Source organism: Lonchura striata, chromosome 19 (genome assembly GCF_050655825.1).
Source record: "Lonchura striata isolate lonStrDom1 chromosome 19, ASM5065582v1, whole genome shotgun sequence".
In the NCBI taxonomy this organism is placed as follows: Eukaryota; Metazoa; Chordata; class Aves; order Passeriformes; family Estrildidae; genus Lonchura; species Lonchura striata.
This window is the reverse complement of record NC_140721.1, coordinates 3,439,616-3,462,404: the sequence shown is the minus strand read 5'-3', so window position 1 is coordinate 3,462,404 and position 22,789 is coordinate 3,439,616. Positions and strand designations below refer to the sequence as shown.

General features: G+C 49.8%; 2 protein-coding genes across 5 annotated transcripts in view; one reads left to right on the top strand and one right to left on the bottom strand.

Moving 5' to 3' along the window:
- Positions 1 to 392: 392 nt before the first annotated feature.
- Positions 393 to 6,207, bottom strand: TLCD3A (TLC domain containing 3A). The gene is made up of 5 exons (XM_021524903.4): positions 5,957 to 6,207; positions 4,748 to 4,831; positions 2,468 to 2,681; positions 2,269 to 2,364; positions 393 to 1,895 (listed from the first exon to the last, which is right to left on the bottom strand). Exons 1-5 carry the CDS (start codon positions 6,076 to 6,078, stop codon positions 1,626 to 1,628), a joined length of 786 nt encoding a protein of 261 aa, XP_021380578.2. The 5' UTR covers positions 6,079 to 6,207; the 3' UTR covers positions 393 to 1,625.
- A 113-nt stretch (positions 6,208 to 6,320) lies between these two features.
- Positions 6,321 to 22,789, top strand: part of VPS53 (VPS53 subunit of GARP complex) — a 63,318-nt gene continuing 46,849 nt past the window's right edge. For all 4 annotated transcript variants that reach the window (XR_014949544.1, XR_014949543.1, XM_021524902.3 and 1 more), the window contains exons 1-4: positions 6,321 to 6,427; positions 8,953 to 9,033; positions 10,066 to 10,115; positions 10,893 to 10,959. Coding sequence is in view for 2 of the 4 variants with exons in the window: in XM_021524902.3 (XP_021380577.3) it covers positions 6,344 to 6,427; positions 8,953 to 9,033; positions 10,066 to 10,115; positions 10,893 to 10,959 (282 nt within the window). In the remaining 2 variants the exon portion in view is untranslated. The remainder of the gene's footprint in view (positions 6,428 to 8,952; positions 9,034 to 10,065; positions 10,116 to 10,892; positions 10,960 to 22,789) is intronic.

Below are 22,789 nucleotides of genomic sequence, written 5' to 3'. Positions count from 1 at the left end.
GCAGTGGAAGCGGCTGTATGAAGATGGGTAGGAGGAGGCGCTTGGTTTTCCATTGGAATAACTGGGCGCAGCTGTTCCTGAGCCAAGCTGCCAGTTCTGTGGCTGCTGGCTCTGCATTTACACAGCAGCCTCCAGCATCGAGGAAATAGCTTCCCTCTGGCTGCTTTGCCACCAGCCCTCTCCTAGTCCCAGGAGAATTGCTGGTTTTGCTCCATGCTGCCAGAGGCTGGGAAGCGAGTTGGAGGCTGGGAAGCGAGTTGGGTGAGTTCAGGACAGGCAGGAACCTCTGGAAATCCATGTGTGCTGCTTCTGCCCGGAGGTGGGGGTGCAGCAGTAACCCCACACGTAACACCCCCACCCAGCAATGAACGGCACGTGGAAGAGCCAGCCAGTGGTGTGACTCAGAGAGGAAATCTTTATTGGTCTCCTGATAGTAAATAGGGCAGTGTTAGTGCAAACTGGAGTGCCTCATTGGCTGGGGATATTTTTGTCCTTACATAAGGCACGTTATTTGCAATGAAAACAGTGAGATACAACATCTGTAAAGAGTTGCAGGAGTTTGTAACATCAGCTGGTCTCAGTGGTTACTGTGGAGTCTCTGCAACAACAACCAGGGGTCGGAAGAGGCCCTTTTTGTTTTTTTTTTACACTCTATCCAGAACAGCAGCAGTGGTTGGGACCAGATCCAACACCCAAAAGATCCAGATTTCGCAGAGCTTGGCTGCTGGTTTCAGACAGAATGAAAGGCACAGAGTTGTTGCAGGTCTCTGGGCACGGGGGCTGTGCCAGTGCAGTTCCCTGCCTGGAGCAGGTACAGGAGCTGCAGGAGGAGGTGGCTGTCCTGGCTGGTGCTGGCTGCAGGGGATGAACTCGGCTGTGGTCTGATTGCACACACCCTGTGGTGTAGGGCGGGCTGGGGAGCCTGTACCCATTTTGCTATGGAAATGGGCTGAACTGGCCAAGGACCAGCTCAGCATCCTGCTCTGTGGTTGCTGATTCCTTCTGTGCAGCCCCATGGGGCTGTTTCCAGGGTGTGGTGGTGCCAGCTGGAGGGCAAGAGCAGAGCAGGGCGTGCCAGGTGGTTTTAAATCCCTGCTGGGGGGGATGCAGGCCAGATAAAAGCAGCTGTGGTTAGGGGAGGGAAAATTGCAGCCCCTGCCAAGGAAGGGCTTGGCAGATCCTGCCCTGTGACAGCAGAACCATGAACTGGTGCCCTCCAGCCCTGCTGGGGGCACAGGAGTCCCCCGAGCCACTTGTGGTGAAAAGCACCGTCGGGCTGAGTGGAGCTTGAGCTCAGCAGCAGCAGGAGGTGAGAGGCCGGACAGGGCTGGAGTCAGTACAGGTCAGGCACGGCTCCGCAGAGCTGTGCTGCGGCTCCAGCACAGCTCCCATGGGCTGCAGCATCCCCGCCCTGGCCGGTGTCCGGTGTCAGCGCCGGGAGCCGCCGCGGGGCGGAACAAACCCGGCTCCGTGAGCCTCCGTTCGGCCGTGCCGCGGTGCCGAGCTTCCAGGCCGGCAGGAGCACACGAGGAAAAACCTTCCCGGACACGGGAGGTGCTTCCAGCTGCTCCCCGAGGGAAGGGCCGGGGGCTGCCCCGTGCCAGCCCCGGCCGTTACCGGCTCCGTTATCTGCTCCGGTGGGCGGGAGAGCCGCCGTAGAGCCGGGCGGCCTTGCGGCAGAGCAGGCGGAACCAGTAGAGCTGGGGGGCGATGAGGGACGCGTTGGCGATGTTGCAGTGCAGGGGGATGCGGAACGGCACCAGGTAAAGCGGGATCCCCACCTGGCGGGCGTAGGCCGCGTACATGAAGGGGAAGAGGAGGATGCGGCACAGGAAGAAGGTCACCAGGATGACGATCCCGTTCACCTTGTGCAGCAGCGTGTCCTGCATTTTGAGCTGGGGGAGGAAGGGAATGTGGGGTGAGCAGCGCTCCAGAGCGCTGGTGGTGCTGGTGAGCATCCAGGAGAGCTGGAGGAAGGTGGGGTGGGAAGGGATGGAGGAGGGCAGAGGAGGAATGAACGTGGTGCAGCACCAGCTCACGGCACAGCCCCCAGTTCTGGGATGCCACTGGGCTTACAGGTGGGAGAAAGGGATGGGACACTGGGAGGAAGGCAGCACTGCAGGGGAGATTTGTGCTACAGCTGTGGGGCTGCCCCTCTCTGAGACACCCCCCAGCTCAGCCACTGTCTGGAGAGGGCTGATGGAGCCTGGGGCAGGGACAGAGGACAAATTGGGGACAAAATCCCCAACCCCACCCTTAGTGACCTACCTGCATGAGGATTTTGCCCAGTGAAACAAAAGGCGTGCTCAGCTCTGCTGTGAAGATGCAGCCCACAAAGAAGTCCCCCAGCTCTCCCCTGAAGTGCTGTAAGGAAAGCCAGCACTGAGCACGGGACCCTGCAGAGAGGTGGCCAGGAACCAACACCCAGCATATCCAGGGGCTCCTGGACTCCTGCAGCAGCCCTTACCTGGGTGATGGGGGTGAGCACGATGAGGATGAAGAGGTGGTGGGTCACCATCAGCCTCTCCTGCAGGAGGAAGCTCCACACGCTGGCCAGCGAGTGCTTCTTCTCCAGGATCCCCTTCTCCTGGCTCTTGTGCCAGTGGCAGAGGTACATGACATAGATGTCGTAGGTCATGTAGGGGACCAGGACCCAGATGTATTCCACAGCCAGCCAGTGCCTGAGAGGGAGAGCACACTCAGAGGCATTAAAACAGCTCCCAGCACCTCATGATGCTCTGGGAGGTGGAAGAATCTTTAGGACTGAAATGACAGCATTTCAATGGGTTTTTCAAGCTGAAAGGGGGTGAATTTTAACTCTGTTTGGCTCAGCAAGTACAGGCTGACCCAGAGAAAAGGTGCCTGGTACGTGTGGAGGACAGATCTCAGTGCTGACCCTGCTGCTGCTGGGCTGTGCCAGGCACTGAGCTCAGCCTGGCCAAGCACAAACACGGCTCTAAGGAAGGATCCTGATAAGCCCCACAGCCAGGTGTTTGCTGCACAGGCCAGAGGCACAGCATTTTTTGGGATCCAGCACCAAGCCAACACCTTTGCACAGGTGATCTCCCTCCTAAACCCTTGGATCCCCCAGAGCTGGTGCTTGGTGGTGGAAACCCCTAATCCTGGGTCTCTCCTGCCTGTCTCACTGCATCAGCAGCTGCCTAACCCAGGGAATGTTTGGGAAGCATGTGGAGAACTCAGAGTTAACCAGGGATGGCTGGCCTGGAGTTTGGAGAGTGAAGCACAAAATATCCAATACAGGCAATAAACCCCCATGAGGCGTTTGTCAGTTGGGAAATAATTGCAGGCAGCTGCCTGTTCCCAAAGCATGTTGGAATCCTGGTTGCACAATCTGGGCAGCAGCAAGCCCTGCTCTGCAGGGCCACCAGCCTCCTTAAAAAAGTCCTGTGTGAAATCACACTGATGAAATTAAAAAAAAAAAAAAAAAAAAAAAAGGCAAAACCACCCTTTGCTGTTGCTTGGAGAAATGTAGCTTGGGGCTTAAATCTCTTTTTGCTCTCCTGCCATCCCAAGAAAAAAATTTATTGCGGGAGTTCCTGCTTCAGATGGAAAGATGTGAGTGGTGTGAAGCACAGGTGGCAAGTGATTGTGTTTACAAACTTGCCCAGGGTTTTGGAGGGCAATTACAGCACCAGCAATATAACGATTGTCTGCCTCTGTAAATAAACTGGCAAATTTTACTGCAACCTTTGTGATGCTTCCTGGCTTGCTGTCTTGCTGTCATTCTGCAAGGCCCTCCCTGCTGAGCACTGGGCTCAATTTCCTCCAGATTCAAAGAAAATCGAGGTCTCTGCCCACAAAGTGTTTGCACAGAGCCCTTGGCCTTGAGTACACTCAGGCAAGCAGACAGCTCCGGGGGAAGGAGGGCTGCTGGCAGCACCTTCTGTCTGTGTGGCTTTGGGATTCATCATCTGCCTTATCTATACAGCAGAAATTTTATTTCAGAGCAAAGAGTTAACTCATAGATTGCCTGGGTTAAGCAGGTCTGAGGAATCTGGGAAGGTATCACTACCTAGAACAAGGCAAGATAATTCGTATCTGTGTATTAAAGACAGGTCTGCTATGGCCAAGGTGGCAGCCCTTCCTAAAAATCACCCTAAAATCGGTGTGTGACGGTCGAATTCCAGCTCGGCATAATTATATTCTTCCCTCCTGCAATCTTCTCTGCTAGTCTGGATAATAGCTGTGTTTTCAAGCCTTCTGACCCAGATTACACTATCGCTCCTCCTGAGAGCCACTTCTGGGCAGTTTATCTCAGAGCACCGAGAGCAAGGCAGCAGGACTTTCCTTCAGAGTGAGCTCCATCCCAGCTTTACCATTCCTGGACTCTTTCAGAATCCTTTTGGCATGCCTTGGTGCACCTCTGAAATCAGTTCTCACCGGGTCTGCTTGACTCTGGAGCAATTTCAGTTTCCAGCAAGGAGACTCCCGACCCCTTCAGAGCTGCTGATGTCTGTATTTCTCTTTCATACACAGCCCATGTTACAGCCCATCCTTTGAGAACACCCCCCAGGCCTGAGCAAGCTGCTGCTGTCTGGGGGGTGCACAGCCAGCACATTGCCCAACCCTTCCAGCCCAAGTGGGAGAAAGAGGAACACAGAACTGCTTTTCCTCTCCCCTTTGTACGTGCAAGCCTTTGGCAGAACACCCTCCAGCCCCGAGCTGGCTGAGCACATCCTCGGCACGCTCCCCACGGGGCAGAGGGACCAGCTGGGCTCTGGGTTACCTGTCATGCACCACGTTCTTGCAGCTGAGCACAACCGTGATCCCTGACAACGTTGCCATCGTGGCTTGGACCGTTGACACCAGCCTGAAATGGAGAGAGAGGACAGGGGTCACCCCAAAAGTGATCCCCCAGGGGCTGGGGCACAGGGCTGCCGCAGGAAAGGTGGTGGCACTTGGATGCCCGCTCCGTGCACACCTCGTCATGGTGAGGATGTGTGGCAGTGCCAGGCACTGCCTCCCGGGGGAATCGTGCCAGGTGCCGTCCCTTCCACCCCCGTGGGTCGGTGGAACCGCTGCCGGTTCCCCGTGGGCAGAGGGAGGGAGAGATGCAGCGGAGCATCCCCGCCCCGACAACGGTACCACGGTGCGGGGTCCGGCGGGGCAGGGCTGGGGGGAGATGGCCGTGCTCGGGGGGATGCTCTCACCCTGGGGGATGCTCTCACTGGGGGGATGCTCTCACCCTGGGGGGATGCTCTCACTGGGGGGATGCTCTCACCCTGGGGGGATGCTCTCACTCTGGGGGATGCTCTCACTGGGGGGGATGCTCTCACTGGGGGGATGCTCTCACTCGGGGGGATGCTCTCACTCCGGGGGATGCTCTCACTGAGGGGATGCTCTCACTCGGGAGGATGCTCTCACTCCGGGGCATGCTCTCACTCGGGGGATGCTCTCACCCTGGGGGGATGCTCTCACTCCGGGGGGATGCTCTCACTCCGGGGGATGCTCTCACTCCGGGGGGATGCTCTCACTCCGGGGGATGCTCTCACTCGGGGGATGCTCTCACTCGGGGGGATGCTCTCACTGGGGGGATGCTCTCACCCTGGGGGATGCTTTCACCCTGGGGGGATGCTCTCACTCCGGGGGGATGCTCTCACTGGGGGGATGCTCTCACCCTGGGGGGATGCTCTCACTCGGGGGGATGCTCTCACTGGGGGGATGCTCTCACTCGGGGGGATGCTCTCACTCGGGGGGGATGCTCTCACTCGGGGGGATGCCCATGCTCGGAGCGTTGCTCCTGCCGCCGGTCCTTGCTCCCCCCGCGGGATCTGGGCTTGGGACAAGCAAGGACCGTCCCGCGGAGCATCGCGGCACCCCCGGGTCCAGGCTCACGGCCGGCGGGACTCGGTGCTCTTGGCCCGCCCGGATCGCTCCCGCTGCCGCTCCCGCTGCCCATCCCGGTCCCGGCGGGTCCCGCCGCTGCCGCCCGTACCTGCCGCTGAGGAGGATGCGCTCCTTGAGGCTCCATCCCGGGGCGGCCCAGCGCAGCACCCGGATGCAGAGGATGAAGAGCCCCGGGAAGAAGGCGGAGGCGAGGGCCAGCGTCCGCCACATGGGGACGGACGAGCGCGCTGCCTCCCGCCGCCGCTTACCAACAGCCGGCCGGGCGGCGGCAGAGCCCGGCTCGGCTCGGCTCGGCTCGGTCCGGACCAGCCCCGCCGCTCCCGGGACGCGCCCCGCTCCGCCGGGCGGAGGCCCCGCCCCCGCGGGAAGCCCCGCCCACCCGGCGAGGCCCCGCCCACCACACGAGGCCCCGCCCACCGCGGCCCCGCCCGGCGCTGCCGGCGCCGCCCCTCACGGCGGAAGCGGCGGCGCCGCCATGGAGGAGGACGAGCCGGAGCTGGAGGCCGGGCTGGAGGCGGCGCTGGAGCTGGCGCCCGCCGTGCAGGCCGCCATCGAGCAGGTGCGCCGGGCGGGTCCCGCCGCTGCGGGGACGGCCGCGGCCCGGGGCTGCTCGGTGCGGGGCCGCTCGGTGCGGGGCCGCTCGGCGCGGGGCCGCTCGGCGCGGGGCCGCTCGGCGCGGGGCCTCCGAGCGCTCCCCGCCGGCCCCGCGCCTTCCGCCGCTGGGCCCGAGCCGAGCCCCGCCAGCCCCGGAGCGGCCGGGCCCGGCGTGGCTCGTCGTGTCGCGGTCGGTGCCACCGTGCGGTGCTGGCTCGCCGCAGGCACAGCACCCCGGTGCTTTGCTGTTTCAACCCGTGGCTCGGCTGAGATGGGGATAAGCGAAGCGTCCTGCTTTGGCTTGTGGTGAAACACGGGGGGGTTTCATTCAGAGGGTGCTGGGCACTGCCCAGGCTCCCCAGGGAATGGTGCCAGAGCTGCAGGAGAAGTTGGACAGTGCTCCAGGGATGGACAGGGATGCTGGGGTGTGTGTGCAGGGCCAGCAGCTGGATTTGATGATCCGTGTGGTCCCCCAGAACTCGGGGGATTCTGCGTTCCCTGAAACCCTTGGTGGCACTTGGAGCCCATCTGAGCATCCAGGGTCAAACCATGGCTCTTGTCCTCTGTGACTGATCCTGCCCTGCCTGCAGCCACCCTTCCATTCCAAAGACCGTTCTCTGGAGCAGAAGTCTGGGCAGCAGCAGTGTTTGTCTCACATAGTAGCACTCAAATAAGTTTTTTGCGCTTTTCTTGAGTGTTGAGGCTTGTGGGTCGCTTTTGGTGGCCCTCCTGGAAGAGCAAGGGGTGACCTTGGGAACAGGTAAATTAAATGTTAGCTTCTAAAGGGGACCTCGAGCCTCTGCACTTGCAGACATGAGCTTTTGAGCAGTGGAGAACCCACCACATGCCTGGCTGAATTATTTTAACAAAGACTAAAGCTGTAGGAAAATATTGACATCCTGAGCACTGGGAGAAGTTGAGGATGACACCACCTGCTGCTTTCCAACTTCTTCTCAACCCAATTATCCAGTTGTTCCTGTCAGTGTTCCTGAACCAGTTTTTGGGGCAAAGCCTGCCCAGTTCTGGTTAAATGAGCAGAGCTGGCTCAGCTGCCCTGCCGGAAGCAGGGTGGGGAGCACAGGCAGAGCTGGTGCCTCACCAAATCCAGGCTGACATTTCTGATTAATAGGTTGTGACAAACTCCTGGGAGTGACAGCTCCTGCAGCTGCTCCAGCTGCCTGCAGCACTGATCCCTATCTGCAGTTTGAGCTCCTGAGCACCTTTATCTTCACATCTCACCTCTTGTTTCATCTGCTCTTAATACTTGTGGAGATATAGGGTTTGTGGAGATTGAGTGTGAGCTGTGAGCAGGATGGGCTGGGTGTGATGCTGCATTTACCATGGGGTGATGTCAGAGCATTTTCTTCTCTCACCACGGACTCATGCATGTTTAACTGCTGCCTGCTTCTCCTCAGCCACAGGAGTGACTGGGAAGGCTTCCCAGGAGGGCTGGTTCAGGCAGAATTTGCTTTGATGTCACAGAATCACCGATTTTACAGTGCAAAATGTGTAAAACAGCATAAATGCTGCTTCATGTGCCCAGGTGTGAAGGCTTTCAGTGAGCAGGGAGATGCTGTGGGGTCAGCTCTGCTTTTGCCAGGGGGGTGTTGACCATGGAGTGCAGAGCTGGTGGCTCTGAAAATATGGGACAAATAGCAGAATTTGGCTCTGTAGTAGCAGAAAATGGCTCTGTAAATATGGGACAAATAGCAGAATCATGGAGTACTTCGGGTTGGAAGGGGCCTTAAAGACCATCTCATTCCCTCCACCATCCCAGGCTGGTCCAAACCTCATCCAGAATGGCCTTGAACCCTTCCAGTGATGGGACATCCACAGCTTCAGGGTGGTAGCAGAGAAGGGAAAACACCACACTTCAGTCTGTGGGGACAAAAAGCAAAGCTTGGCAGTCGTGTTTGTGTTCTTTGAACTTCTGAGGAGAGAGGAGATCTGTTTGCACCACAGCTGCTCTTTCCCCCTTCCCAAATCATTCAGCAGATTGTGTTTATCTTCCCCTTCTGTGAAAAGTGGCAAACCCAAGTCTCCAGAGAACTTGTGCAGCCACTCCTTAATTCATCACGTTTCTTATTACAGGGCTGTGGAAAGCAAATCCTCTGTCTGTCACCATGAGGCCTGGCAAAGCTCTTGCCAAGAGCCTGTTTGTTCCCAGACAACAACAAAAGCATCAGCATGGTTTGGGATGCAGAGCTCATGTGTCTTGGGAATTCCTGGATGGATGGATTGTGCCAGAGCTGCGTGTGGAATCGTGTGTGTGAATTATCTGTGTTTATCCAGGCTAATATCCACAGGAATTTTGGGAGGTCATAGCCCTGCAGAGCATGTGGCTGCTCTACTCCTGGCCACTTGTTAGAGATATGCTGTGAAACACAACTGGAAGCGGGTGCTGAAGGAATTAAAAGTCATAGAAACTGTATAAAGTTACAGAAATTACTGATGATGGTTGATTGTGTTTGTTTTTCTCCCTCTTTGCAGGTATTTCCCAGCCAAGATCCACTGGACAGAGCAGATTTCAATGCTGTGGAGTATATTAATGCTCTCTTTCCCACTGAGCAAGTAAGTCAGGCTCCAAATACTCTCAAAACTTCATTTTCACACTTTTTACTATCTGATTTTACTTCCACACTTAACTATCAGGGTAACCTGATTAGCAAAGGACAAAGTAGTGTTTAAACCTGTACCCAAACCTTTTATTTTAAACACTAGCACAGGAAATAAAGCTTTGACAATAATCACTTCTTAAATTTGCAGCTCACTGGGTTTGCTGTCATTTTGTGGTCTCTTTCCACCCAGAGTGCTTCAATTAAAGTCCTGCTTTGATTTGTGGAAATAAATTAATGGAATAAATTTCATAACTTGCCATATATCAATCATTGGTGAGTTCCTGGGGATTTTCAGCCAAATCAGGCAGGTGTTGCCTGTGCAATATCACAGGAGATTTTGAACCCAATTTTTTCTTTTGGGATGTAAAGAATGAGATTGCTGTGGGCCCACATTCCTGCTTTGTCTTCCCAACTTCAGCCCCAGGGGGAGTTTTTGGCTTAACCTCTTGCCAAACAGAGATGTTTCTACAGGTGAAATCTGTGTCTTGAGGCTGCTCCAACCTTTGCCACGTCTGAGATCCTCTGCAGTGCCGTGGTTTTGGCTTGCAGCTTTCTCTAGCGGTGTGGCTTGGCTTTTTTCCCTTTGCCAGCAGTGAGGAGCTGTTTCCCCAGCAGTGCATTCAGTGCATCTCCTTCCAGCCTGTTTTCTGCGGGTCTGGGCTCTGCAGGGGGGTCTCAGCCCAAAGGCAGAGGCTCTGTCCCCATCCCCAGTGCCCACTGGAGGTCACTGTCACACCGTTCTGCTGCCAAAGGACAGAGCTCAGGCATGGGGGAAGCCCTGACCTGTCTTTTTCTGCTCTTGGTGATGTGACAGAGAAGCAGCTGAGTTGTTGTCTCAGTTCTTACACCTGTAAAACAAAGCCATTGCTCTCCTCTTCCTCAAACCCTTCTGTGATGAAGTGTTTGGGATCACAGCTGACATATTCCTCTGTAAAACATTCACCATTTCACTTCTCTCTGATTTTTTTCTTTTCTTATATTCCAGTCTTTGGCAAACATTGATGAAGTTGTGAACAAGATCAGGTTGAAAATAAGGTAAATATTTCTGCATTTCTTTGCATATCAGGTCTGATGGTCAGCAAAGCTCATAAAAGCAGCCTTTGTGCTGCAGCTGACAGGATTTAGTTTGTTTAAAGGGCATGGATAGGATCAGCCTTGAGTCTAATAGTGGCACAGAAACAATTATAACTTTTATATTTCACTTCTGTTAAGTGCTCTTCAGGCTGTTTAAGCTGATGGGTTGCAAAGTGCAGCTTTGAAAAACAACTAAGTATCAAAAATACCAAATTTTAGTACAGTTTGAAGGCTGAGTGAGCAAACTACCCAGAAGACTCAGTTGCCAAGAATTCATTGCTTTTGGGGTCAGAGTATATATTGTAAAAAGTCTCACTCTCTATTTTTGAATTGTCATTGTTGGTCCTAAAAGTACAAAATAAACACAAGTGTGCATGAAATACTTAAATTTTCTGTGCTGGCTGATACTGCCAACATGAAATGATTGAGACAGCACTTTCACATGTGGGAAGTTGAAATGCAAACAGACAAGGGAGAGCTGATAATATTGCTTAAGGGAACAGGAATGCAAGAAACCCTGGTTAAATTAGGAAATGAATTTTTATTTTTGCAACAGGACTTTGAAATTGTGCAAGATAGTGCCATTGAACAGAGAGAGAGGGGGGAAATAATGACTTTAGCATTGGTTAGAGCAGGTTTTTTTTGTTTTAAATTGGTTCTGTAGCTCTCAGGACTCCCCCAGTTGTTTGGGTCAGGCTCACACAAGCTGGGTTTGACACTCTGGGGTTTTTCCTGCAGGAGGTTGGATGACAACATCCGAACTGTGGTGAGGGGACAGACCAACGTGGGACAGGATGGCAGGCAGGTATGAGCAGCCAGAAGTGCCAGGGCTTCTCAGCTTGGCATATCACACTGAGGAGTGCCTCTGGCAGGCAAAACTTCACTGCTGCTGTTCCCGAGATGCTCCTGTGCCTCTGACACTGATGAGCTGCTTGCTCAGCAGCTGTTCTGACCTGCCTCGCCCTCTGAAGGGAAGTGAATGAGGCATTGATTTAAAGATTAAAAGCAGGAGGCGTGTGTGCCACTCTGGAGCTGATGATAAAACGAGCAGCACTGAACAGGTACAAGTACATTTGATCCTGGCTAGGGATCAATACAAGGCTGTTTGTCCTTTTCACTGGTTTGCTGAGCTGTCCCAAGTTGTTGGTCACTGTGCTGATCACTGGCTGCCTCTTCCTCTTGCGGCTCCTCTTCACCCTTCAGGTTTTCACTTGTTTTCTGCCTGACAGAGGTGTTTGCTGGGGGCTCAGTATTGGTGAGCACAGCCATGTCTGCAGGGACTGTGGGTGCTCAGCTTGGCCCCTGTGTCAGCTGATTCTGAGGTCTCACCTGGTTTGGCTCTATTTCCTGTCCTGTTTTAGACCAGGGACATTGAACCTTGAACTATCAGTCAAGGTTCCTCAGTAGCTTCTTAATACCAGCCTTAACACTGGCATGGGGTAATTATTTTCCACTCCTTGCTGTCACTGCAATTGGTATCTGTTTCTAATCCTATTTGTGCCACTGAGCCCTTGAGGGAATTATTTAACCTGCCTATGCTTTTCTGTTGTTTTAGAAAAACATGAGAGATGCTCATCTGTCCTAGCAGAAGCAGTTGAATCATGGATGTCTAAGCACTGCTGTTAAACTGGGGATGTGCTTGGGCTGTGGCTTACCTGGGAGTGGTGCTGCCTGTAATTACTGTGCAGGAGTCAAACAGGCAATCAGGTGGGGAGGCAATTACAGAAATTGAGGAGGGAGTGGAAACTGGTGCAGTGCTTGGAGAGTTTGGCTGTGATTGGAAAGTTGCTGCTGTTGTAGCCTCTTGGGCCCATCTGAGCGGATAAATTCTCTGAAAGACCACAAAAGAGTGAGACTGAGAAGAGCTGTGGGTGAGATTTGCCTGGAGTGCCTGAGGACTTGGAGAAAAGGATGAACACGAGCAGTGCCATGACCAGTGATCACAGGAGCATTTCTGTGCTTTGCTCAGAGCTCTGTCCTGTGTCTGCTTTCTCACTCCTCCATCCCTTTGAAACTCTCCAAGGCGTGGACAGATGGACCTGCACAGTGTTCTGCTCTGAAGCACCTGGAAGGCACAGCTGTCTGTGCTGCCCTTCCTGCAGTTTGGTTGTAAAGGAACCAGTTAAAATCCTGACTAAGGAAAAACTTTCGAGTGTTCACTTGTGTGTCCTTGCAGGACATATTTCAAGTGGTGTGGTGCTGCAGTTAGTCACAAATATTCCTGTATTTAGCTGTGGATTTTCCTGTTTTCCCTCATTTTGCTGCTTTGCAAAGTAGAAGCAAACTTTAAGATGGATGCCAGAGCATGCAGTTGCATCAGCTGAGGCCAGACAATCTCCCAGGAGCACAACTGTTGTTTCTTTACTTTGAGATCCTAACAAACACTGAAACCATTCAATTATTTAAAGTGTTACTTCTCTGGGAAGAAAAATATATTAATTCTGAAATGCTGTGAGCTTTTTATTTCTATGTTTCTAGTCCAAGGTCATCATCTCATGCCTGGGTATGCATTTTTTGTGTGAATTGCTGGAATCACTGTTGGAATGGCAGGACTTGGCTGGGTCTTGAAGTTCAAAGCAGTGAAGGAGCATCAGCAAGCTCAGATTTTGGAGATCACAGGGACCTGCAGCAAAGGAAGTCACTTTACAGTGCTGCAGAACTCTTGAATGGCATTTTAGTTTGAGATGGAATTTGATATTTGTCACCCCAAAATCAGAGGAAACCTAGAAGAAACATTTGCTGTTGTTGTCACCCCTGCACTGTGTCCCTTGAGTGTCCTGGGTGCTGTGTGGGGGAGTGAGGCAGCTCTTTTCACATCAAATCACCCTGTTGATAGCAGATTGTGGGGGTGAAAACCTTGTTTTCCAGCTCCAGCTGCCTGTTGCTGTGCTGAAAAGTGCCATTGTTTTACCAGCATATTCTCAGGGGGAATCAAGGACACTTGGAAATGTTTTTTATAGAGTAAGAGGCATGACTTCTCCCACTTGGAGAGGATGGGTTTTATTTTCCAATTCTTGGTAAGAAATTGTTTTGAAACAACTGAAAACAAGGTGCTGTTAAGGCAAGTCAGTTCTATGCTTCGAAGGGCGTTGCCGTTTTTCTTATTTAGTTTTCCTGGTAATTTGTTCCCACAGCAAAATTAAGTTCTTGTTTCTACTGATCTTAGATTCTTACTAAATTTGTAGGAAACTTGTATCCTCAAGACCAGTATTTCCCTGCAAAATTGGATTGACACATCCACATGGATAAATAGTGTCATCCTGTGAGCCTCACCCTTAGGCAGCCCAGGATGAAGATCATTATTGCATTTTATCATCATAACCACAAGTGCAAACCCTTGATTAGTGAGGAAACAGTTGGCAACCAGCTTTTGCAAGAGGTTTGAAACAAAGCTTAAAGGTGGCCACATCAGTAAGTTTTATCTCTGATCTTCTTCCATTTGTAACTCTTACCATAAGAGACTCTCCTGCCTGTAGTGCCCAGTACTTGCAGCATGCTGGCTTCTGGAGAAGTCAGAAATTTTTGGAAAATTCCTGCCTTTTGATTTCTATCACTTGGCACACCAAGATCCAAGAGGGACAATCCATCATCTGAAAGGATGTGCCATAAATGAAAGTGCATCTGAACTCTCATTTTGTAGCTGCTTGAATTTCAGTGGGAGCTCAGGATCCTGTGTATTTAACTGCTGGATTGAGCCTGAAAGGTGTTTTTCAAAAACCTCTTCATTTAAGTCACATTCTCTCCTAACAGCTCCTGATACTGTGGCCAGTGTTTGCCAGCATTGCTGACTGTGTTGTGTTGGAGATGTCCTTGTCTGAGGGGTAAATAATAGCTTGAATAAACATCCTTTCAGTCTCTGACTTCCTTCCAAAGGAAATACAACATTGGATGCGGTAACAGAAGAAAAAAAATGTTGTTTAAGTCAAACTAAGCCAGGAGGGGATTCTTTGCTGAGTCCCTCCCTCAGCTGTCTGTGCTGGTCCATCCCTGCTGCCCTGGCAGGTGAGGGAGCTCAGCCTTGCCTTTCCCATTTTCTGTCAGCCAGAGCTGTCCAAAAAATGCTTGGGAATCTCGTGCAGGCACTTCATCCAATGCTCCTTGAATTACTGGGGTTTATCACCAACCTTTTTTGGACACCAGTGATCCAGGCAGGTTCCTGGAAGACAAGCTGAGGTTATCAGCCATGCCAGCCTGTTTTTTTTGGAGGAGAAGGGGTTATTCACCAATTGAGCCCAGCAAGGAGCTTTCCAAAGCTGTCTTGTGGAGAGCTGCACCTTCCCAGCTGTCCAGGAGAGGGGAGCCCAGCCTTGGTTTTGAGAGCAGGAAAACATTTTCAGAGGAATCTAAATCCCAGTCTGACCCAGTGGGGAATATGGAGTATGCAGCTCTGGAAATGTGCTCTCCATGCTCCTTAAGGAAAAAGGAGACCTCAGAGATAGGAAGTCCAAAATCCTGATTGCAGATCCAGCTGCTGTGCTCCCTGTGATGGAGTCTCCTGTCCTGTCTGGCTGGGGTGATTGGGAATATATATCTGGTTGGGATTACACTTCTGTGCCCCTCTGCCTACTGAGGTAATGGAGCAGGGCTTTGAGGTGAGTTAGAACTATGAGAAGGCATTTCAGTAAGAAATTTTTATGTGAAAATAATTTTTTTTTGTCTGTCAGCTTTTAAACTGTTCCCCAAACAGTCCTGCTCATGTACACGTGTGTGGATAAATTAGCAGCGAGGTGTCTGAAAAACCAGATTTTGAGTCTAAAAATAAAGGCCATCAAATAGCTGTGGCCCCAAAAGAGTTATTTAAGCTGCTCTAAAGACAGGAATGCTCCCTTCCCTACAAAGCATAACGTTTCCCAGTTCAAAGCATCTGCCTTTTTGAAATTTTGCCCTAGAATTTCCTCCAAATGCAAAAGCCTTAAAATAGTCTGGCTCATTTGGCTTCCCCTTCCTGGTGCGATATTTCAGCAAAATCTGCAGACAATGCCCCGAACCTCAGAAATTATCTCACTAATGATCCTTTTTTGGGAGGAAACAACAGCCGTGGGTGGAACATTCCTCTGTAGGGCGTAACAAAATTTTCCTTGGAAGTCCCAGACTTGGACTATTTTGGATGCCTTGGGAGAGGTTGGGAATGCAGGAGCTGCTGTGCTTCAGTTGTAACAGTTTCTAGGGAGCCAGTGCTACGCGATTTTTCCTCTGGAAGGTTTTTTTTTTTCTTTTTTTTTCCCCTCAGAGCTGCTGCTGGCGTGTGGGCTGACCTTGCTGAGAGCTGCAGCCCAGTTGTGGCATAATTTCCTCTGTGCCCTGGGGTGCAGGATAAAAAGTTCCCATCGATTTTTCCATTCTCTGTATGGTTTGGTGGGTCACTCCTCAGTTGTGTTTGTTGCTGGAGCTCCTGCGTGGACTGGCTGTAATTTTTTTGACAGTTGCTGACATGCCTTTACTTGTTGTTTGGCTGAAGCTGCTTCACCTATCAGGCTTTTGTCCTTGTAATAAGTAGCCTCTGCATCTGCTGCTGGTTTAACCCTTAGCAGTGTTTGTGCAACCAGGGTGAATAAAGGTGAGGTGGATTCAGCTGAAATCCAATTTGGAAAGAATCAAGAGCCCCAGAGCAGGCCCAAGATCCCAAATGGATTTGTGGCTTGATAGTTTGAATCTCAATAAAACCCAACAGGCTTCTTTCTGTTATCTCTGGTCCATCTTTTCCCTTCCTGCCCTGTGCACACAGTGTATGTAAATGACTGAATTGCATCAAATAAGGACTGTGTTTCAAAGAAAAATGTGGTTTATTGCTTAATGTGTCTGACTCCGTTAGGGTCTGGCTCAATAAGTGCTAGAACAAAGTTTAGTGTTAACCAGAAGAGCAAATAGATGTGCCTAGGCTGGGAAAAGCTTTGGATGTTTCTCATGGCTGAAGATACTGGCTGATAAATTGGATTGCTTGGGTTGGCTCCTTCTTTGTTTTGCTTCATGAAAACAGTGATATATATTTTCTTTCTCATAACTCCAGCAGTACAAGAAAAGGGATGGCAGCTGCTGTGGTCAAGTAATAGGAATATATCCTTGCTGCCCAGACAGTTCAGTTGGCTATCCCATCCTTTGGTCAGCCAGAGCTGTCCTTTCTCCTGGCATGTGCAAATGAACATCTGGGCTCTGCAGCTGTGGGGAGACTCTGCCTGCCCTGCCCTGGGTGTGTTGCAGTGTTTGGCAGTGTTTGAGCCTGTGGAAAGAGGAGGCTGTGTCTGGCAGAGAAAAATGCCCACAGGTTGTGGGTTTGACAAGGTCAGAGCTGGAAGTATGTGAAACACTCCCTTGGTTTTTCTTCCTTTAAACAAAGATCAGGAAACACTTTGCAGAATCAATACAGGGAGGAAGGAGGAGATGAAGATGGAGAGTGAGCAGAAGAAGAGGGATGCAGTAGGAGTGGGGTCATCTGCTGCTTTTCTGAGCAGTGTCCTGAGCCCCAGGGCAGCGGGTGGGTGGTGTCACCACAGTCAGTGGCTTGTCCCCTCCAGTTTTGTGAGGGCAGTGTCACACTGTCAGGCAGGGAGGTGCTTTTGTACCCTGTGTCCATAAACCTGTTTAAGAAGCAGCTCTGTTGCTTCAGCCTCCTTCCTTCACTTCCCCCTCCTTGTGTGGAGGTGACTTTTCTGACTGCAGGCAGTGTTTGACACTGAACTGAGGCACTCAGTGCCTGCACATCTCCTACCCTGGGCACTTTCCTGCCATTTTTAAAATTTTATTTAAACACATGCTCACTTCCAGCCATCAAATTCCAGTGCTGCTTCCTTGGCCACACTGCCCAGGTTTGGCTCGTGTGGAAGGTGTTGATGCTGCCCCTGCTGCTGGGACAGCACTGACTGTCATAATATCTTAATAAATAACTAAACCTAAGTCTCTGAAATATTTGGGGGCTATTTTGTGTCACAGTCCCTGATGTTGTAAGCACTATCTTTCAGTTATGTTCATTCTCTCCTGCCAGGCTAAGCTTTATCACCTGGATTTTTATGAATGGGTCATTATTCTGAAATGTGAGCATATGAAATATGACTAGTGTTAGATTTCAATTCCTTTTTAAGATAGTGAATGGATTGGGGTTAAATACAGCGTTGTAAGCTGTGTGACTTCATATATTTTATGAAAAGTCATGCCACAGATTCTGTAAGGCTCCAACTGAGTGATTAAAGTCCCATAATATTCTTTTGTAAGCCATGAATAATAAGCAGGAGCTGAGCTGCCAAAATGAATCAAAAGTGAGTTTCATTCAGAGTCATTTCCCTAGTGAATTGTGACAGCTGGACAATGTCCTTCCCTTGTAGAGACACTGAGCTTTTTCTAGCCCAGAACATGTTCAGTGAACAAGGTTTCAGGTGAATGGCATGCCAGGAAGAGCCAGTGCTGTTTATTCTCGTGCTGGCATAACTTTTGCCATCTGCTGCAAGGCAGGAGCAAGTCTGAGCTTGACCTTGCCTTGTGCTTCAGTTCAGGGGATGTTCCTGTCCTGCAGCCTGAGGCTGGCGATGGGGTTGTGCTTGTGCTGGAGGTGCTGAAGGCACTGCAAGCTGCAAATTGTGACCAGTCCTGTGTGGCTTTGATGCCACCAAAGCAAGAAACCCAGCTTGAAAACAGAATTCCAAACAGGCAGGAGATTGTGTCTTACTGTGGATATTTAGAATTCTTTTTTCCCCTCTTTTTTGTCTTCTTTTTTTTCAGTTGTTGCCTCACATTTTTGATGTGTGGTCATGTTTATTCCAGCTGTGTTGAATCCATACTTATAGCAGGTAAACTGACAGGAATTCCACTTGGAAATCCCTACTTGCAGGGTTCCTGGAGTGGTTTTCCTTTGCCCCATTTATATTTCCTTTAAAGTCCTAACCTGTGCTGATTTTGACTGGGGCAGAGAAAGAGCTCCATCCTTGTGATGAAAATTAACTCCACCCCAACCCAAACCAGCACATGAACCTGGATATGAATTAATCTTGCAAAATCCGATGTAACTTGAGTGGCTGCTGAACTTATCCCCCACAGAAGTCAAGCTCTGATATTGCAAATATCACTGACTGCAGTGTGCAAACAAATCAGCTGGAGTCCCTCAGTCATTTGCAGTCTTCCCAAATAAATTCAGTGTGTTTTCCCTCTGCTCAAGCAGACACAGGGAGCTCCAGGATGGAGGGAGGATGAGCAGCACTGCCAGGGGCACTGGGTTATCCAAGGCTCTCCTGGGCACAGGAAGGTGCTGCAAACACCTGCAATCAGGATGTCAACACAAACAGGAGGACACAGACTCACAGTTTGGCTATTCTGACATAGATAAGGAGAATAATGAGTGTCTGCCCGGGGAGATTTTGGTGCATGATAATAGTGTTTAATTTTGGGCGTGGGGCAAGGCTTTGGCTGCTCACCTGCCATGTGATGAAGCTGCAGTAACCTGCCATGAGGTGATGATGAAGCTGTACTAACCCACCATGGGACCCAAGCCTGATGAAGTTCCAGAGGCTTTACTTTTTAAGTTATGCAATGCCCACAATTAGCATTTAAATGGCCACACTGCCCAGATGCAGATTAGGTACTGTAAAACTCACGTAAAATTACTCACTGGAGCAAGGCCACCCAAACCTCTGTCACAGCACGTCAGCACCTTTCTCACAGTGCAGACACCCCTGTGCAGGGCTGGGTGATGCATAAAAACTGGGATGCTGCAGACACCCCTGTGCAGGCCTGGGTGATGCAGTAAAATCTGGCAGCTCAGAGAGGTGCTGGACCAGCCCAGGGGAGCAGTTCAGGAGTTAAGCTGCAAGGTTTTGACCAGAACTACCTGGAAATCACCTGTCACTTCACCCCGTGTGTCTGTCAGTGTTTGTGCAGCTGTTGAGAACGTGGGGTTTGATTTCTAAGCACGATTTGGGGTTAAGTGAAGGGGCAGTTCCAGCAATTTTGAGCTTCGTGCAGTGTTGGATGTAATCTGCTGATATAAAGTGTCCTGTGCAGCCTGAGTGGTTGGGATTGGAGCTGATAACACAAAACTCCCTTCTTCAGTGACAATTGTAGTAGTTATGTACTATTTGCTGAACTCCCAGGGTAGGATTCTGCTAAAATCAAGCCCCAGGGTGATGAGCCCTTCAGGTTTGTCTGCTCAGGGAAATCAGCCGGCGCTGTCCTGTGTGAGACAAGCCCAGGCTTCAGCTGCAGTGGTTTAGCCCTGGCTGTAAAACGTGATGCTTTTCTCTAAAATGAAATCAGTCTGAGAATCAAAGTAAATTTCCACCCTTCCCCAATCTGGAGGGACTCGTTTGTATGAGGTTTCAGCAGCAGAAAATGTGAGGCTGGTTCCAGTGTGAGAGGGTTTCTTTGAAATCTCCACAGCTGAGGCTCCTCAGAGAATTGGGGATGGGAACTTTATTTTTAGTCGTGGTCTAGATTTTCATTGATCTGGGCTGGAAGTGTGGCAGCAAATGAAAGAAGCATTAACACTTGGTTTTCAAGAGCAGGGACTAGGCCAGGAGCATTAAATTCTCAGCATCATGACCACAGCCCTATTTGTAACATTAAAAATACATTTGGATGCTGTGAATTTGGCAGATGTCAAGTGTCTATAAAACACTTGGTAGAGGGCAGCTTTCTGATGTGAATAACAACATTCAATTGAACTATATATTGGCTAGAATCAAATAAAAATAACATGTATCTAGCACAACACCAGCAAGCAAATAGAAACCATGGAGGTATTTTAACCATTACTAGGGGGAAAAAAAGCCAGTGTTAGTTCAGTTATTCCTCAAGCAAGGAAACCTCATCTGAAAATTTGCTTTTTCTCCCACTTCAATGACATTTTCTAGTAACACACAGGCCTCTTAATTCCTATTTGCATATTTCCTGGTACTGAAGTATTTTCTTGCACAAGATTCCCGATGGGATGCATAAAGAGGTATTTAGAAATTAACACACCCACTAATGAGCTGCCGGTTGATGGGGTGATGTGACAGCTCTGTACCTGGGCTGGAAGGGGAGGAGGAGGCTGTGTCCATCTGCAGCACTGCAGGGATTTGGAGAGACTGACTCTAATTCACTGGGCTGGTTTTTGTTGGCTGGAATAATTGTTGCTAACACTGTTTTAGTGTGTATGAATGTCAGCCTAGTACTGTAAGTCAGTGGAACATAACCTTTTAAAGAATGCATCACTTCCAAATTTAACAAACAAGCCACAGTCTGGTCCCACCTCTTGCTTGGGTTATTTTCTTCCCTCCTTCTGCTGCTTGGAAGATCTCGTGTGAAAAGGTGACACATGGAATGATGTGTGGTCTGACCTTAGGAGTTGCTTGGGACAATGCCAAGGAAAGCAATTTTTTAGGCAGTCTCTCAGTGATTCATGGCTTACCTCTGCTCCCTATTGTTCTACACCGGTGCCTTTGGAGTCTTTTGCTGTCGCATCTCAAGGTGAAGGAGGTTGCAGAGCTGTGGCTGATTCATGGGCTGTGTTTTTCCCTCCAGCTCTGGAGAATTTGGCAAACAGCAGAGCTGCTCACTGCCTGCCCAGCTTACCTGAGCTCAGGCTGTGAGCTGGAGCTGTTTTCCACCCCGTGTGTGTGATGTCTCAGCTTTCTGCTGTGAACACAGGAGCTCCCACTGCATAAATACTGAGTGAAAGCCAGGCATGGCTGAAAACACACAGTGGCCTTAAACTGGGGAGTTTAACACCCTTGTGTTTTCCTCTGCATGAATTGCTTTGGGATCTCACTTCTGCAGGGCAGCCCTGGAAGCAGGACATGCCACATCCCCTCCTTCCCTCCTGCATCCAGGACATGCCTGACACACTAAACCACAGGAGGAGGAATGTGATCCGTGGCTGGAGCCTTGTACCAAGCACTCTGTGCCTGGAGCCTTTCCCCCCCTGGCTGGTTCTGCCCTCTGTGCTAAATTTACACTTGTCAGAGCAGTTGGGAAGCCCAGGGTTATTGTAAATGCAGGTGAACCCGGAGGGAAGAAATGCTGATGTCTGACTCCAGGCTGAATGATTTCTTTATTATAACTATACTATAATGCATTAATATACTATTTAAAGGAGATAAAACTACAAACCTACTTTTTCTAACTACCATATCTAACAACTCGTGACCCTCTCTGAGAGCCCAGCCCCAGGTGGGTTGGATTGGCCATCAGGCTCAAACAATCCTCACCAGAATCCAACCAAGCATCACCCCAGGTAAACAATTCTCCACACACATTCCACGTGGGAAAAACAAGGAGCAGAAATAGAAATTGTTTTCTTTTTCTTTCCTCTGTGCTCCTCTATGAAAAAATCCTGAGAGAGAGAAGAATGTGCCTGCCACATGGGGTCAAATGTTAGGGAGAAAGCCTCGGATGCTGCTGGCTCTGCCTCCTGAGCCCTCTCCATCCACACCGTGTTTCTCAGCTGGTGCTGGCACTCAGAGGTTGCATCAAACTGAATAAATAATGCTGATGGGTTAATTGTAGCTTGCAGGCTCAGTTGTTGATTAGAGTCATATGGTGTTTTCCCAGTACATCACAACCTTCGTTTCAACATCCTTGTTTCGTATAACCACAACAGATTATCTTTATTTATTCGTGGTCCTCTGCCCCCGGGATGAACTGCTGATGGAGGAAAGGAAGTGCAATAACTTCACTCCTGGTTGCTGTTTGGGGTGTGTGCATTTCCATGTTTCCCAGTTGCTCTGATGAGGAAACCAATAAATTAGTAACGCAAGGTGACCCCAGTGCCAGGCCACAGCTGGGAGATCACTGCCTGTCATCCAGCATGGGAACCAGACAGACTGGAATAAAAGCAATTCCTATCCTCTTGATACTGTTTTTCCCTAGAATTTCTGTCCAAAAGAAACCTATTAATAAAATTGTAACAAAAGCAGTAAGAAAATGCTTTTAAAATTCATGATTCACCGTTGTAGCAGGGGCAGAGTGTGAAGGGAAATGCATTTTTTCCTTCAGCGTGGCTGTGTTTTCCCCTCTCTTTTTACAGCTGAAAGAACAGTCATTAGTTCCATTAATAAACTTCTATATTACAGCTTGAGCAATTAGACCTACTTTCATGCCCTAGATGTTGGTGTCTTATCCCCTAATAACACTGTTTATTAAATATGAGGTGTTTTCTTATATTTGAAATTTGTTTTTCCTTTGTTTTTTTATTTGCTTTACTTTGTCTTTATAATGACTGGTAAGGTGATGGTTTTCTTTCATTATTGGTTTTGTTGTTTCCTCTATACACAGTATTTTACTCTCAGATGCTATGGTTAGAGTTTAGAGCAAAAAAAGTTTCATTGAGTTCTTTGAACTGTCTTCTGTTTTTTTCTTTTTTTCGATTGTACATGTGCATGAAATAACATTTTTTTATCCAGTTCTGAATTTCACACCAGATCTGTCTGACAAGGCCCTCCTGACTTAAAAAAAAAAATAGATTTTCACATAGTGTTACTTTCAGCAAATGTTTCAAAAAATGTTTTCACCTCTACATGTAAATTATACAAATGATATATTCATTATATAAATATATATAGATTACATCATGAATTGGTGTGTTCTGAGTCATGTAAGGAATATGCAGCTCTTTTTTAGGAGAATAGATAAAAGATTTATGTCTTAATGGCTAAGCAAATATTTGGAAGAAG

What these genes read in the sequence shown, in the direction of transcription:
- TLCD3A (XM_021524903.4), bottom strand. Translation starts at nt 6,078, where the DNA reads ATGTGGCGGACGCTGGCCCTCGCCTCCGCCTTCTTCCCGGGGCTCTTC. An exon ending in CGCATCCTCCTCAGCGGCAG is followed by an intron (nt 4,832 to 5,956) that starts GTACGGGCGGCA and finishes TCTCCATTTCAG; the next exon opens with GCTGGTGTCAACGGTCCAAG. An exon ending in TGGGCAAAATCCTCATGCAG is followed by an intron (nt 1,896 to 2,268) that starts GTAGGTCACTAA and finishes TTCCTCCCCCAG; the next exon opens with CTCAAAATGCAGGACACGCT.